Source organism: Chenopodium album, chromosome 16 (genome assembly GCF_948465745.1).
Source record: "Chenopodium album chromosome 16, dcCheAlbu1.1, whole genome shotgun sequence".
In the NCBI taxonomy this organism is placed as follows: Eukaryota; Viridiplantae; Streptophyta; class Magnoliopsida; order Caryophyllales; family Amaranthaceae; genus Chenopodium; species Chenopodium album.
In genome coordinates this window covers 51429085-51445633 of record NC_137849.1, presented here as the reverse complement: position 1 = coordinate 51445633, position 16549 = coordinate 51429085, and the positions used below count along the sequence as shown (strand labels likewise).

At 34.9% G+C, this 16549-nt stretch overlaps 3 protein-coding genes across 8 annotated transcripts; 1 reads left to right on the top strand and 2 right to left on the bottom strand.

The window, feature by feature from the left end:
* Positions 1 to 986: 986 nt before the first annotated feature.
* LOC145585904 (small ribosomal subunit protein uS13c-like) lies at positions 987 to 2169 on the bottom strand. Its single transcript, XM_081642611.1, has 3 exons — positions 1971 to 2169; positions 1661 to 1888; positions 987 to 1323 (listed from the first exon to the last, which is right to left on the bottom strand). Exons 1-3 carry the CDS (start codon positions 2085 to 2087, stop codon positions 1147 to 1149), a joined length of 522 nt encoding a protein of 173 aa, XP_081498737.1. The 5' UTR covers positions 2088 to 2169; the 3' UTR covers positions 987 to 1146.
* Positions 2170 to 2629: 460 nt separating this feature from the next.
* On the bottom strand, positions 2630 to 5638 carry LOC145585903 (uncharacterized). Its single transcript, XM_081642610.1, has 8 exons — positions 5434 to 5638; positions 5191 to 5317; positions 5023 to 5079; positions 4831 to 4923; positions 4071 to 4149; positions 3858 to 3982; positions 3108 to 3257; positions 2630 to 2994 (listed from the first exon to the last, which is right to left on the bottom strand). Exons 2-8 carry the CDS (start codon positions 5314 to 5316, stop codon positions 2758 to 2760), a joined length of 867 nt encoding a protein of 288 aa, XP_081498736.1. The 5' UTR covers position 5317; positions 5434 to 5638; the 3' UTR covers positions 2630 to 2757.
* A 3476-nt stretch (positions 5639 to 9114) lies between these two features.
* Positions 9115 to 13787, top strand: LOC145586971 (uncharacterized). 6 transcript variants are annotated; one of them, XM_081643966.1, is made up of 4 exons: positions 9115 to 11255; positions 11337 to 11562; positions 11714 to 12795; positions 12888 to 13787. In XM_081643966.1, the coding sequence occupies exons 3-4, from the start codon at positions 12295 to 12297 to the stop codon at positions 13449 to 13451; spliced, it is 1065 nt and encodes a 354-aa protein (XP_081500092.1). In that variant the 5' UTR covers positions 9115 to 11255; positions 11337 to 11562; positions 11714 to 12294; the 3' UTR covers positions 13452 to 13787. The 6 variants fall into 6 exon arrangements, with proteins under 6 accessions (XP_081500092.1, XP_081500091.1, XP_081500088.1 ...); XM_081643965.1 differs by having other exon boundaries at positions 11638 to 12795; XM_081643962.1 differs by lacking the exon at positions 12888 to 13787 and having other exon boundaries at positions 9115 to 9362; positions 10714 to 11255; positions 11653 to 12298.
* The last annotated feature ends 2762 nt before the right edge of the window (positions 13788 to 16549 follow it).

Below are 16549 nucleotides of genomic sequence, written 5' to 3'. Positions count from 1 at the left end.
GAGTTTACAGCAACCCTCTGAGCTTTGAGGCTTCATACATATGAAATGGAATAAGGCAAAAGAAGATGAAGTGGAGCACATAGGTATGGAGCAGACTAAGAAATTTGGTGCAAGTGATGCGGCTAGCACAAGGGCAGGTGTTATGGAATATGGGTAAATGTCTTGAGGGTTATGTTACATACTTACATGGACTCGGTTACCCATGTCCGACATGGGTACATGTCCAATTGTCCGACTCGGCTATTTTTTGAAAAAGTTCCATGATTTTGAACTAAAAGTGAAGTGTCCAAGTGTCATATCCATATTCGAGTGTCGAGGGTCCAACATGGGTACTTGAGGTGAAATGAAGAGTCCATGTAACATAGCCCGAGGGAGTAGTATACACTACTGTAGATAGTACTTCAAGAATGTATGCTAGATTGCTAGGCAAAGGAGAGTAGAAAATAGTGATCGAATGATGGGAGCAGCAGCACATATTTCAGCAAAATTGTTTTATGAAACAGAAATATGCACAATAGCACAATAATGTATGGATTAAAACTTTAAAAGAAGTTTGTGCTTAAGGGTAAAAATTATGACATATTGTACTTAAGCTATTGTAGCTAAGCAGAATCCACCTATTGGAGGAGAGGCTCATCTAAGAGAAAGGTTGTCTCAATCTGGTCAGGTAAAATAGATGCTGGTGAAAAAGTTATGCTAACCTTTCTAGAGCATCAACTTACTATTCCTCACTAAAGTGTAAGGTGTTCGAGTTTTATATTCAGAGTATAGAGCCCTTAAACTTTCTAAGTTGCCATCAACTATTGGAGTCGAGAGGGGGTATACCATTTCTGGCTTTCTGAACTAACTAAGAAAGAGGGTACAGCTTCCTGAGGTGTATGGATTAAACGACACAGACATACGAAAAGGACTAACAGGACATATATTTGTAAGGAATGAGCATTAAACAGATGCACAACATGTAAAGGAGCATGAGAAATAAGCAATTAAGGAAAATTTAAACTTTGAAGCAATAACTGCTAAAGATATCAATCAATATTACAAAATTACAAGCAATGCATATTGAGCAACTACAATTAGAAAAGCCGAATGCCCATATTGCACCCAATTACATTAGAGGAAGAGAAAAGAGGCAAACCAGTTCAACTATTTAGGACCCGGTGGCTTCTTCTTGCCAGCAATTTGAACTCTTTTTCCCCTCTTCAAAGTCCTGCAGTTGTTCTTGGTTCGTTGTCCGCGGCAAGGCAAACTCTGAATGTGCCTTATCCCTCTGTAGCATTGTATCTCCTTCAATCGCCTAATTGCTATAGCATTGAATCGCCTCTGCATATACAAATACAATCCCAATTTCCAATCAAGAACAATACATCACTGATTCTATCAATTTTCACAACCTATTACATTGAAAAATAGTACTCGATTTAACATGTATCCAAGTGAAATTATCAAAACATCCTAAAAATTGGACAATTTTATCCGCAATCAAGAATGAACATATTCCATCAAACAGTAAAACTTCTAATTTCTTCAAACAACTAAAAACCCAGATTATAATTGTAACTAAACCACCAACCCAAATTCAAAAATTAGTTCAATCTCATAATTCAGCAGTTACATAAATTAAAATCAGTAGAAATTTAACAAAAAGAAGAGAAAATACCAGGTCGCCCTCGATCATGTACTTGGTGACTTCATCTCTGACCTGGATAAGTTCATCATCAGACAATTCTTTGGTGAGTTTGTTCTGCAAACTCAAATCAGAAAGAATTTGCTTAGCCCTAGAACGCCCAATTCCATGGATATACTGAAGAGAGTATTCCACCCTTTTGTTGTTTGGGATTTCAACATTACCAACACGAACACATTTTATGCTTAACCTACCAACATTCTACATTCAAAATCATTCATCAGTTAGTCTGATTAAATACTAGCAGCAAAAAGAACAAGAAGAATAAGCAGAAAGTTGGTACCTTGGAAGGGTTTATGGAGCGGAAAGAGAGAGAAGATGAGGAGAGGGAAATTGAGGGCTTAGTGTTGCATATCAGAGACACTGATGGTGCCACTGGCGTCGCCAGAGTCTGCGCCATTTTTGAGAGAGAGTGAGAGGAAGAAGATAAAGCTGAAAAATGGTTATCCTCCCGACTTCCTTATCTATTTGTGACTTTTGGAAGAGAGAGAGATAAAGACTGTGTCTTTGTGTGCTCTGTTAGTAAGGTTTTTAGGCCTAGCCCAAGCTTATTTGAACAATTCAGCCCTTTTCTTACATCAAACATATTGGCCCAAGTATTTCGATTTTAATTTTAAATACGGAGTACTTCGTAATTATTTGTTTAAGATATACTGTAACGTCTGTAAGAAATACGATTGTAAGAGTGTTTGATGTCTGGTACAATCTGTCATATGTGATAGTCAAGCATATAATCCTTTGATGTAAGATGCACAATTAATACAGAGTAGTAATCATACAAAGGATACCATTATCGGAAAAGACATGTACTGCTGCATAATCTGATCATTTGGAGAGCACTTGAAGAAGTGGTTTCAGGCATTTAAAATCTCATACTAAGCATTGTTTAACGAAGAGATCTATTATACTGGGATAAATTAGCCATTAATAGTACTTGTAACATTTAACTATATTATGACACTTACAAAGTTACAAACAATCTACCTGTATGAAACATAATTTCCTAGGTCAAAATTCAGTACTCTGCAAAAACATTGGAGCTTAGTTAAAAAATGTAAAACAAATCTTCATCATTCTTCCTCACGAGCTTCTGCAGCAGCTATCTCAGAGTCTAATTTGTTTATAAAATTCTCGCTCACATGTTTTGCTACTGAGATCATATCAAGGACTATGCTTGGATCTACACCTGCACCCCCACGCTTGGTAAGACCACATATAAGTCCTTTCCTGTTGATAGAGACAGACATTGCAGAACTCATTTGAGATTCCTCCTCTTCTGTTGCATCAACTATGTAGTGTTTTCCTACCTGCATAATGCATAGAGTTGTTACAAAAGAGCATTGAACTTGATTAAATGTTGAAGAGAAGATAGGTTAAATTATTTATGCTTTATAAAAGAATGTCATGAAAGTTGTGTAACCTTGGTTAATGTTACTATGACAGGGACTGCAGAAGTATCAAACTGTAAAAATTCTTCATCACTAACATCAACTTCAGGTTGATCACCAGCAGATGTTGAATCAGCAGCAATGACATTAACTTTTGGAATGCCAGTATCACTTAAAGCAGCCTGTAATAAAGTGAAATCAGCGAACATGAACACTAGACCATCAAGTATAATTGTAGTGCTTAAAGAAGAATGCCAGCACCAGTGCCACACTGCCACAACTATAGCAGCAACACAGATGTCCATGGAAATTGTGAGTACATTCTGGAACATGTTCCACTCACTTATATTCGTTGTTATTTCAAAACATGCATCCTCTTTTTATAGAAGTTAAGATGCAAAGCTTCTGAAAACCTCAAGGAAATATAGCTCCATTGATAGGGTTGGCTTGAGCTAAGTACAGCATATCCATCAAACAAAATTGAAAGCTGTACAAGAGTAACAGGACTACAGAACGGGGAATTGAGAGTAGAAGAGTAAAATCTCTTCACCAATGTAGGGGAAGATCTACTTCCTCAACTCTCCTGTATAATGTGACTTTCACAAAAAAATGAAACAAGCTCTCAAAGTTTTGACTGACAGATATCAGAGGGCATAGGGTAATAAAATAACAGACCAAGCTAATTTAATGAACATAATTAAAAAAAAAAAAAAAAAAAAAAAAAAAAAAAAAAAAAAAAAAAACTAAAAAGGTTGGCAGCGGCACAAAAAAAATAAATATACCTTAATTGCAGCACCTAAGGCATCCAACATATTCCCATCTGAACTAACCACAAGGCCATCAATATAAAGATCCCAACAAACCTTCCCTTCCACAATAGATAGGGATGAAAGATCAATTCCAGCTCCTAAAACAAAGTGTATCAAACATTATCCACAGCTCTTTCACCTTGATTAAACACACCAAGTTTCATATGCTTGAATAAAATTTCCTACCTGCTCCACTTTTACCACCCAAGAGGCAACGCTGAAGATCAGCAGCAAGTTCTGTTGATAATGCTTCACCCCCTTTCCCCTGTGACACAAGACATATACAGTAATTATTTGATTTTAAAATGTATATTCATTTGTCCTAGTATACAGGCCTACTGGGTAACAAAATCATCAAAAGATGAAGTTCAAACAGAATAAAACTCAAGCACAAAAAAATGCATCACATATATGTCGTCAGCTACTGAACTTTTAGACTACAAAAAGCTATTTGGATACATAGCTTACATTCTTACTCTTCTTTTTGACAAAAATTATTAGTTCAAATGATGCCAACCAACAAAACAAACCACAGGAGAAAGACAGCAACACGTTTGAGCTACGGCTTTCAACAATCTATACAAAATCACAGGAGGTTGGAATGAAAGACTACTTCTTAATCTGACAAGACATTTAGAATTCAAGAATAAATTATAGGGAATGAATACTTAATCTTTGCAGAAACAACAGCCTGTCCAAGTGTCCAACTCCTTTACAATCTAAGATTCAACTTGATTTTGCTACATAATACTTGTGTAATCCTATTTCATTCTCCATAATTCAATATGACCAAGAATTAACAAATCATAAAATACCACCACTAGTACAAGAAAAAGAGTACTATCCCATGAACATCTCAAAGTGTATACCTAATCCTTTATATGGTGATAAAGGGAATTAATAGACAATCAATTAAGAGAAAGAACAATAGAAAGAAAAAGAAGACCTGAAAGATAGGTGCAGCTGTAGCACTACAATCAATATGTATGGAAACCTTTCCTTTATCGGGTTGAGACGAATTGGGTCTCCCTAATTCAGCCTGCATTTGATCAAACACACACATTACAACCAAAACTAAGTTGATGAAAACTTAATTCATCAGAAAAGAGGGTTTCCAAAACAATGTTAAGGATTTAACCTTGACACTAGCAATGACATCAGTTCCCCCAATTCGGACTCTTGCTGAACCATTTGCCTATAATTAACCAATACAATAATCTCAATTTCCAAGTTTGAAGGATCATTAATTACATTCAAGTAAACCAAATTGTTTAAAAAAATTCAAACTTTGGACATAAAGTAAGACCTGTGGAATGACCCCAGTATCAACATGAATAGGTCTATAAGATAAGCGTTTTCGACCATCACAACGAAGATCTTGAGCAATACCACCTCTAATGAAGTTCTTTTCTCCAAGTGATAGTCCTGACATGCTGCTAATACCTCAAATTAAATTACATTTAAGTTCCAATTTTTCAAAGTATTGAAAAATCATAGTGGTACCAATTACAGAGAGAGAAAGAGAGCAGGAGAGGAGAGAAAAGCTGACCTTGGTGGCAGTGCTTCAATGGCGGCGGCGAAGAAATAAATGTGGGAGAGAGAAGAAATCAGTTGAATTGCAGGGAGGCCGGCACCGGGACTCCGGGAGGTGAATTAAATTTGTAGTAATAGTTCTTGTCTAGGGTTTTTCGGTTTTTCCTTCTCAATATTGTACACAAAACACAACAAGGTTGATTAAATTATAATTGACTTCATATTAATTGTAAATTTGAAACTAGGTTCATGATTAACACAATATAATTTAAGTAGTATTTATTTATGATCATTGATAGAGCTAGTTGTTCCATTGAATTGGTTTATACGGTACTTGATAATAAATAAATTGATTGACATGCATTTGATCGCCTAGAACTAAAGATGGGCATGAGCCGTGCCGACACGTGGGCAACACGGGCCCTGCACGATTTCGACACGGCCCACAAGTCCGGCACGACCCACAAGGACTTGTGGGTCGTGCCGTGAACTAAAAAATTGAAAATCGGCACGGGCACAGTGGTCGGCACGCCGACACGGCAAACGGCCCGCCAGGCACGGCCCAGCACGGCACTGCCCACCAATTATTGTACGATTTTTAATATCATTAATTTTTTGTATTATCGATTTATCGTACCAACTACCGGCATATAATAAAATAAGTTATTCATCAATTTTTTGTGTTATCGGCTTCGTACTCGTAAATTTTTTTAATTATATGCATTATTTTTTTTGCTAAATTAATAAAATTATTTATATAAACTTAAACATAAATTATTTATATAAACTTAATTAAATTGAGGTTGTTTAAAAAAAATATATATTAACATTAACATAAACATAAATTAATAAAATTATTTATATAAACTTAAGTTAAAAAAAAATTATATATTGATTTTTTTTTAATTTACATATATATTTTAAAAAAAAAAAATCGAGTTGGCCTGCAGCCCAGCACGGCACGACCCGCCAGGCACGTGGGCCATGCCGTGCCGTGGGTTGGGGTGTGCCAAAACTTGGCACGGCACAGCCCGCCGGGAATCCAACACGACACGGCCCGGCATGAGCCCCACTCAGACACGGCCCGGCACGACATGATGCCCATCTTTACCTAGAACCCATTCTAATAACATCGATCATTACCTTTACTTACAATGGTCAACTCATGCCAATGTACGCTCAGTACTCAATCACGTAAATTATATTAACTAGGTCACATAAAGGTTTGAGATGTCCTTGAGTCAATGGCAATGAGATGTATTCATATTCGGATAACTTAATATTTAAAAGACAAAATAAATGGACCCAACTGATCTAGTGGCTTACCAGACAACAGTATAGTCTTGAGAGATCCATGAAAAACACATCAATCTCTATCTTTTTTGCTAATATAAAAATGCATGGTAATTTTTCTGTATTTGAAGGCTATAATAAACATCTAATTATCTTAAAAAATTTCAAAACCTAGTATTGAAAACTCTAGTAACGATGAGGTTGTTTGGTTATAAAAGGTTGTTTGGAACCCTGTACACTCATTTCTCAATCACGTAAATCCCCAAGATGACCTTGATCAATGTTAAAAGACATGTTCTTAATCGATTGGGTTGATAAAAATTAATAGACATATTAGAAAATTCTAAGCATCCAAATGGTTTCCTTGGGTCTCATGAGGTGCATGAGATGTATCTTGATCGCTTTATTTTCTGATCCAAAAAAGTTTAAAAATTCTCTAAAATTGAAGGTTATAATACACAAAATTAAACTATTTGTTTTAAAGATTTTTGAGACTTGGTATTGAAGTTCCAATCACGATGTGTGATGCACTTCAAAGTTATAAAAGGTGTTGTCTGTGACCATATACGCATATTAATCGTTCATGCAAAGGACTAGGATTATTGTGTGTTGTAACTAGGATAGGAATTACATACTAGGCATCACTAATAACATAATAATACATCATCCTTATTAATATATATAGATGAACAAGCAAGCTAAGCATTATCTACATTCGCTAAATGTTGATAACAGTGTCTTGTAGCAGAACTACGTACTACAACTAGTTAGCTAGGATCAGCGCTACCTCTTTGTCTAGCACGTCCACTATGATGAGTGCCATGTTGCGGTCTAGGTGGTCCGAACATCGGCCCCCCATAAAAGTTAGTAAATGGCATACCATAGTAGAACCTAGCCCCAAAGGGTGGCATATGTGATTGACCAAATTCACCAAACCCTTCATTTTGGTTTTGCCTTGGACGAGCTGGACCTGCTGCTCCAGCACCCCAACCGTACCCAAACCCAAACCCACTACCGCTGCCAGCATCTGATTGTGATGTCGCCGAACCTGACCCATAACCAAAGCTAGGGCCACCCGGGACCGAACCAGCCCCCCAACTGTATGACCAGCTGCCGTCCGAGGCAGCTCCTTGGCTCCACCTCATGTTAGGACCTTCCGAACCAGAGTTTGCGTTGTCTCGGTGATTAGCCATGGAAGATGAAGGTGTGGAAGAGTTGGTGGTGATGTTGTAAGTTTGAAATTGGGGTTGGTAGAAGAGGATGGATGTGTATGTAGTGCTGTGTAATATAAATGTGCACTTAATTGGCAAACACACTAAGTTAAAAGGGTACCGCCACATCTTGAGTTGGTTCATGCTTATCTTGCTTGCTACTTACGAGTAGCATTTTTGTCAAATGGTAGGCCATTGCGTGTTATCTTAATCACCAAAGCAAATTTTGTGAATTTAGTGGGCTGCATAGTTATTTAGCATGGGATTTTCTTCTTATGGGCCCAATAGTATAACATAATATTATCAGCCCATAGAATTGTTGTTTACCACCATTATTAAGTATAACTAACCAAGTTCTAATCCACAATTATATACTACTCCGTGTATGGGTGTATCGTGTATTTATGTACTCCGATGAGTCCGATCCTTAGTTACGTACTTACGTGTACCTAATCTTGTAACAACACCAATCCATCCATCCCCTACAATATATAAGGAGGTTAAATCCTTGTAGGCAAGTGTGGTATGATGGCTGCTAGCTCAGCTTCGGTCTCATTGTCACAGGCAAAGGCATGGAACGCTTGCATCAAGCTCAAAACATGGCTAAGGGTTTTGGTCGAGTCTTAGACGACTAGATAATAGATGGGACTGAAATTATGGATATGCAATGTTATTATTTGCGTCCTATTCTTGTACGTAACTTGATCAATCATTTTTTTCACAGAAAAAGTCTAATCAACCTTGGTAGAGCCCATTGGCTAAATTTGCTTTGCATTGGCCCAATTCGCTCAAAGGCGAGCAATGGGCTTCCTTTCGCCTTTTCCCTTGTGGCCTTGTTAGTAGTCTGTTAAGATTGTTGCCAATTCAATCGATATTAGACTGTGGGCGCATCAGACTTTGTGACCAAAAATAACATCTCAAACTCAAAGTATGAACTACTAAATAGCATGTTCCCTTTATTTATCTATAACATACTCTTTTTCCTACGTAAATTTGAATGGGATTCAATAAATCTAATACAGTAGTATTTTTTTTACTCACTAAGAGCTTGTTTGGTTACCACAAATTCCTATGGGCAATGAAAATTCCCATGAATTTCAATTTTCATGGGTTGTTTGGTTGCCTTGTAATTTGTAAAATGCAGGCAATGATATTTCCTTGGGAAATCATAATTGATGTACGGTACAGGAAGTTTCTCACCTTGTACCCCCTTGGTCAATTACACTTCCCACATGAATTTTTAGAGTGAATTTACGATTTTAGCCCTGAAATAATAAATTGGCGCTGCTTTTTTTTCATTTCCCTCCTTTTTCCCGTCACTTTTGTTTCTCTCTCCAAACTCCTTTGCTTTTCTAGTAGTGGGCATTTAGGTGTTGTGGCTATTGTGTCTCATATCTCTCCATCTCTTTCTTCCATAATCAACTAGGGAACCAAATTATAGGTATGTAATTTTATCCTCTTCTTCCTTGGTTTATCAATTTGATTTGTAAGAACTAGTACATCTACATTTTCATTTTTCTAAACTTGTGTAAAGGATTTGATATGGAGGCTTGTCTAAATTGGTTTAGCAAGGGTTGAATTTTTGCTTTCATTATTTCTCCGGAAATCTTGGTGCATGTAAGTAAAATGGGTGATATAAATTATGAGGTTCTTGAATTGACAGAAAAATTATTCCAATTTGATAACCTAGGTTTTTAAATTACCCAAATATTTCTGAATTGGAATGGAGAGCATAGCATGGATAGGGTAGAAGGAATTATTTTTTTGCAATTTTTTGTATGATTTTGCATAATCACTAAGATAATGCTGTTTCTAGTAAAAAAAAAAATTAAAAACGTTTTCTGGGTTCAAATTTTGGTTTCTGGAATCTTCTTCTTTAATTATTTATGGGTTCAATTTTGTTAAATTTCATAAATAGTTGGATGGTTGGGGTTTAACGTTTTGATTAGCTTGTAGTATAATTGATGAACAAAGGGCTTAAATTTGTTTTGGGAGTATTAATCATGAGTCCATGATTCTAGAGATACTTTGGCTCAAATTATTTGTATTTTGCTATGATTAATCACAATTTCACCATGATTCTTTATTGCTAAGAATTTTAAATAGTCAGATTTAGATATATATGAATTTGGTGTATGCTTGAACTTGGGCCCCTCCAAGGAGTATATACATTCTTTGTTTGCGTAAAAAAATGTAAGGATATATATTAAGGCATGGATTTAGGAGTATAAATTTGACTACTAGAGCATATCTTTTTTTGACAAGTACTAGAGCATAACTTAAGAGTATAATTTGAAGATATTGGTATATTGTGATTTGTGAGGTTATTGCTTGATTTTACAATTGTTACTTCAAACTACACGGCTAAACTTGATGATTGAATCCTATAGTGTATTTCGTTTGTGCTTATTTCATTTTTGTTAATAATTTTACATATTTTCAATTAAATGCATCTGGATTATTGTTCATTTTAAGGAGCTCTTTATGTGAATGAATATAGTTTTCAACTTTCTATTTTATTTCATTGTAAATTGTGAAGTAGAAGTAGTATACATTTGGTGATATAAGCTTATGAAGAGCATTGTTTATAAATATTTGTCAACAATCAGCAACTCCTCTCATTTTTTTAGATTTTTGCTATAGATAAGATGTACAATATGCCATTATATCTTTGTCTTTCATATATATATTTTCTAGGTACGATTAAGTTTAGATATTTAATACAACCTTCCTTTGATTTTTTTTTAAAATTACTCTTATGCAACTAAGACTAATTTTTATTTGTTACTCAGCTATGGCTCGTATGCCTTTAAGTAAACAGAAGAAGATTGCAACAACATGTATTGTCATATATAGGCAATTGATGATCATGTTAATGAAAATAATGGTTGATCTCGTGTATCTTCTTACTATTTTGAACGTCAAAATTCCAACGCCCATAACCTACATATTTGATAATTCTATGGAGGAAAGGGTTTATGCTAGGATTTTAAATATAAGACCAATGATCCAAGGGAGTGATGTAGCATGTTTGGATAACCTTAGAATGGATAGAGCTTGCTTTTATAAGTTCTGTGAGATGCTTAAGGATGTTGGGAAATTGCAAGGAAATAGGAATTCAAGTTTGGAAGAAATAGTTGCTTTATTCCTTTTTACACTTTCTCATGATACCAAAAATCGAAGAACTCAATTATACTTTAGAAGAAGTGGGGAGACAATTTCAAGGCACTTCAACTTGGTTTTACAAGCTCTTCTTAGATGTCACCATATTCTATTTAAAAAACCAGAGCCAGTGACTGAAAATTGCCAAGATGACAGGTGGAAATGGTTCAAGGTAAGTTGCAGCTTATAGTAATTTTTTTTTAACAAGTGCATACACATATAAAATCAATTAATAAGTGAAAAATTATTGTAGAATTGTTTAGGTGCTTTGGATGGAACACATATCTATGTTCGTGTTGGAGACAAAGATAAAGTTAGATTCAGAAATAGAAAAGGAGAGATTTCTACTAATGTCCTAGGTGTGTGTACACGAGATATGAAATTTGTGTATGTGTTACCTGGGTGGGAGGGCTCAGCACATGACAATAGAGTTCTTCGTGATGCACTTTCTCGAAGAAATCCATTAAGAGTCCCTCAAGGTAATGAGAACATCTAATTTTTCATTAATTAGTAAATTAAATATAAAGATCTGTTTAAGTCTAAATGGATTAAAGACCTTTTTTTTTAAGGTAACTACTACTTATGCGATGCTGGATATATGAATTGTGAAGGATTTTTAACACCATTTAGGGGTCAAAGATATCATTTGAGTGTTTGGAAAAATGGTGCTCAACCACTATGTGCTGAAGAGTATTTTAACATGAAGCATTCTCAAGCAAGAAATGTCATAGAAAGATGTTTTGGATTGCTGAAAATGAGGTGGGGTATTCTACGAAACACAACTTGGTATCGTCGTAAGGTCGTATGTAGGATTATTTTGGGTTGTGCTTTGGTACATAACTTCATTCGAACCTATATGAATGTCGATCCTATGGAGCATTTGATTGAAAATTATATGCAAGAAGATGTTGGTGAAAGTATTGAGGTTATGGAGACTAGCATAGCATGGAATTCTTTTAGACATGACCTAGCAACTGAGATGTATGTCTCTTGGTTGCAATCCAGGGCTGATTAAGTAGTTGTCTTGATTTTAATAATCTACCCTCGTACAACTTGTATTACGAATTTTTTTTTGTAAGAATACTATTACTATTAATTGTACCATGACATGATCATACCAGAGCATGGTCAATTTTGTGTACAATTTTATGTATTATACAGATATATATCTATATCTACTGTTTTTATTTTTATGATATTTATTATTTTGAATGAGTTTTGCGTACTTGCTAACTATGAAGTTGTATATGTCATTAATTATTATATACTTAAAGATCACAAAAATTTTGTATGTCTCCTGTAATATGTGTGCTGGACAGAGTACATGCTTTCAAATGAGTCAGTGTACTGGTCAAGGGAGCTTCAAGCAAAGTGCTGGAAGCAACTCTACTAGAAACTTGTCGAGATGGTCATTACATGAGGATCGTGCACTTGTTAATGCCCTGAATGATCTAGTCGATCTTGGTGGATGGAAAACTGACAACGGCCAATTTAAAAATGGTGCTTATGCTAAGCTTGAAGCTCTTATGAAAGGAAAACTCCCCGGTTGTGACAAAAAAGCTAAGCCTCATATTGAGTCTCGAGTTAAGCTTTTGAGAAAGCAATACGATGCTATTACTGAAATGCTTAGCCCTAGTGCAAGTGGATTTGGGTGGAATGATGAGGGAAAGTTTGTCACATGCCCGCAAACTGTTTGGGATGAATGGATTAAGGTAATTATTAGAACTAATGTCCTATATTGTTTGTCTAATATCCTTGAAAAAAACTTGATGACTGAACTTTGTTTTATCATTCTACTTGGCAGAGCCATAAGAATGCTGCAGGGTTACGCAACAAACCTTTTCCATTTTATGATGACCTAGGAAAGATTTTTGGCAAAGACAGAGCAGTGGGAAATGAAGCTGAAAGTGTGTTTGATGTGCTTGAGGAGATGGAGCAAGAACAGAGAGGTGGAGAAGAACAAGAAGTCCATTGTAATGAAGAGGAATCTAGTCCAACTTCTGAATGTAGTCCTACTGGACCTCCACCATCAGCAACACGATCTACTACCAAGACAAAGAGAGCAAGGACAGAAACCATTGAAGCCTTAAAAGACTTTTCGACCAAGCTTGCAAAAATTAGTGACGTGATGGAAGGTGCAAGTGAACATATTGGTCGTCTTGCTAGTTGTTTTCAACATGAGTCTAATTCTGCAGAGAGAAGAATGAAAGTGACAAGTGAAATCATGAAAATGGAGGGATTATCTCCAAATGATGTTCTTACGATCTCAAAGAAGATTGCTCTTAATCCTCTTGAAGTCGATTTCTTTTTCAGCCTTCCAGACGATTACAAATATGCTTATGTCCAAGGTTTGTTGATTCCCGATTAAAAGGTATTTTTGCAAGTATACTATGAAGAAGAGACTAGTACCTAAAAGGATCATATGAGCTGCTCTTCAAGTCTCTTAATTAGCAGGACTATTATTGTTACTTTTTGTGATGATACACTACAATACGACACCAATATATATGTGTCGGCTAATTTACTATTGCTGCTATGTCGATTATAATATTTTGTGCAGCTTTTTGTGATTTAAAATAGCAAGATTAAATGTAAATTTTTTGTAATGCTCGTAACCTGACATTTTATGGATTTCATCAGGTTAACTCTTTTGTAAAGTATAATGTATCTTTTGTAAGGGAAGGAAGGAAGAAACAATACTTCATAGCTCATCTTTTTAATTTGATACTGATGCATGCAAGTTGAAAAGTGATGTTTATTTTTACGCTTATGTGGACTAGTGGAGCATGTAGTTTCCATATGATTGAGCTTTTATACAGTGGATTAGATTAGTAAAGCATGAAACTGCCATGAATGAATGTAAAAAAAAAAACGTAATTTAGCTCTTATTAAAGAAAAAATTAAGAGTTGATTGTTTGTGGCAAGTTTCAAAAAAAAAGAATGTATTATAATTTTGATAAAAGGTAGTTAAGTTTGTTAAAATACATGGAAAATGTAGCAAGTGAACCAAACAAGATAAGGGAAGTAAAATCCTAGGAAGTTAAAATTCCCAAGTATCAACCAAACAACTTTAAGCCAATTCCTAGAAATTTCATGTAGTAATTAAATTCCCATGTGTTACAAATTCCTTTGGGAAATAACTTCCCATTGCAACCAAACAAGCTCTAAAACTATAACATAAATTAAGAACTTTGTGTTGTAACAAAGGGAGTAATGGATTACATTGTAACAAAGACCGTACCTTTGTAGCCTTACCCTGTATCTTTGTCCATTCCATTTCTCATTTTTGGTGACCCTTTTACTTTTTCTGTTATACTAAAACCCTTTTACTTTCTTTGTTACTCTAAAATTGCAACACTTTGACCAAAAAAACTATCGCATTTTCAATCAAAGTGTTTTAATTAATTTTAGTGAAATAGCTGGCATGCTACAATTTTAGTGAAACGGAGGAAGTAGTAATTATTCCGTTGGCTCCGTGGTACAACTTTGGGTTGGAGAGTGTGGTCTTCACAAGATCACAAAAACTTCAAAGCAGATGTCATTGTCAAAATGCAAGTATTGAAGTTGGCTCTTCCTACATTGCAATGTCTGTTTTAACAAAAGCAAGTTACAACCTAAGATTACGTCGACTAAATTTGTCGGTACATTTTCAGATTATAAGTAATATTTATTTGTGACTATGTTCAATTCGTTCTCTGTGTTGTCAGACTGCTAAAGTCTTAGCTTCTTCTCCAATCTCCATACTTATAGTGCATGTTACATCTAAGGCACTAGGCAGTTCAAACTACATTATTAATATAAAGTGTGTCCATTTTTTCAAGAACTAACCAAGATTTATGATCTTTCCTTAGCTTGGCCCCTATGAGCCCTCAAAGTCCATTGCATTTTAATAAGATAATATATTTTTATATACCAACATGATTATGTTCATCATTTGTTTTAGAGCTGAGTTTACTCCAATCATATAATGAACAACACAATAAGAGATTTCAATGGCCATTGAATTCATTATTTAAGATTTCTTATCTTGTATTGTGCAATCCAATAAGCAGTTGCACGAAAAGACATGAAGCATTATATTGAATTAAATAATAAAATTATCCATGCATGAAGTGTTGGGGTATACACTATTTTATTTTCGAAATAATCGAATAAACTTATTAATTTACAAACACAATATAGGCTAACCTTTCTAATTAATTAAGTCTTACTGGTATTTAATACATACCATGATCAACAACTCGTCAAATTGATCATAATAGATGCATATTGCATTAATATAACCAATTAAGCACTAGTAGTTGGACACAGATAATAACCATATAATCTAAGCTGCGTGCATAAAATCGGATTTATTGAAAGGTTATTACAAAGCAGGCAAGCATAATGATATCTTTGAACAAAAAAAAAGACAAGTACAATGCAAAGAGCATGGTAATCAAAGATACTGCTTATGGTTAAAATCTCCTATAAATAAATCAAACGGTAACCGTTAACGTGTTAAGGACTAAGGCAAAGCACATGATAATAATACAGAACTCCGTAGTCCGTACAATATGCTTAAAGCATAGGCAACTGCATGCATGCATGTGCATGGGGCGGGTAAAATATAACGCAAGTACAAATATACATACTGACCCAATATAATGCAAATGCAGCTCCATGCATTATATAGTGAGTGACCATTCGAAGCTACTAAGGTCGCATTACTAATATGCACAATAATTGTACAATCTAGATAGACTGCTAGTATTATGTACAAATAATAAAAACCCTTTCAAAGCATCCAAAGGTGAAGGCCATATTATATATATTGTACTATTCAAACTCATTAATATTAAAAATAGCCTGATCTACTGGGGATATAAATGTGGGCCAATAAAATCAGTGAAACTTGGCATATATAGCTTAGCTTGCTGAAAGTAACAACAAAGAATTGAAATGAAAGTGTTGATCGATGATACTTCATATAGTTTCAGCAAATAATTGTAGCACAGTACATATATACATACACCTAGACCTACTCACATTTAGGCAAAGGTAACGTATATATGGTGAAAGCTGATCCATCCACTCTACCCACATTATTCATACATAATACAAACATATCGCATTTAATGACCATTATATTTTTTCTTAATAATGTGATGGTGCTTTACATAATATCTTTTACAAATCCATTTCAGACTTAACTCTGCATATGTCTCTTGTATCACCCATTTATATGTGGTTGTCTTGTTGGCTACCTTCAGATTTTTTTTCATTACTAGATATAGCATGTGTGGAATAATATATATATATATATATATATATACACGGTTGAGGATTAAAAATTAATTAAGAAAATCAATGTAATGGTCTTATATTGATTTAATACAATTGTTGTATGATTAAGCATTTTTGTGGTTATGATACATTTATCATATCGATCAGTTAATCTTATGATAATCTAAGGGGGATGAGAGA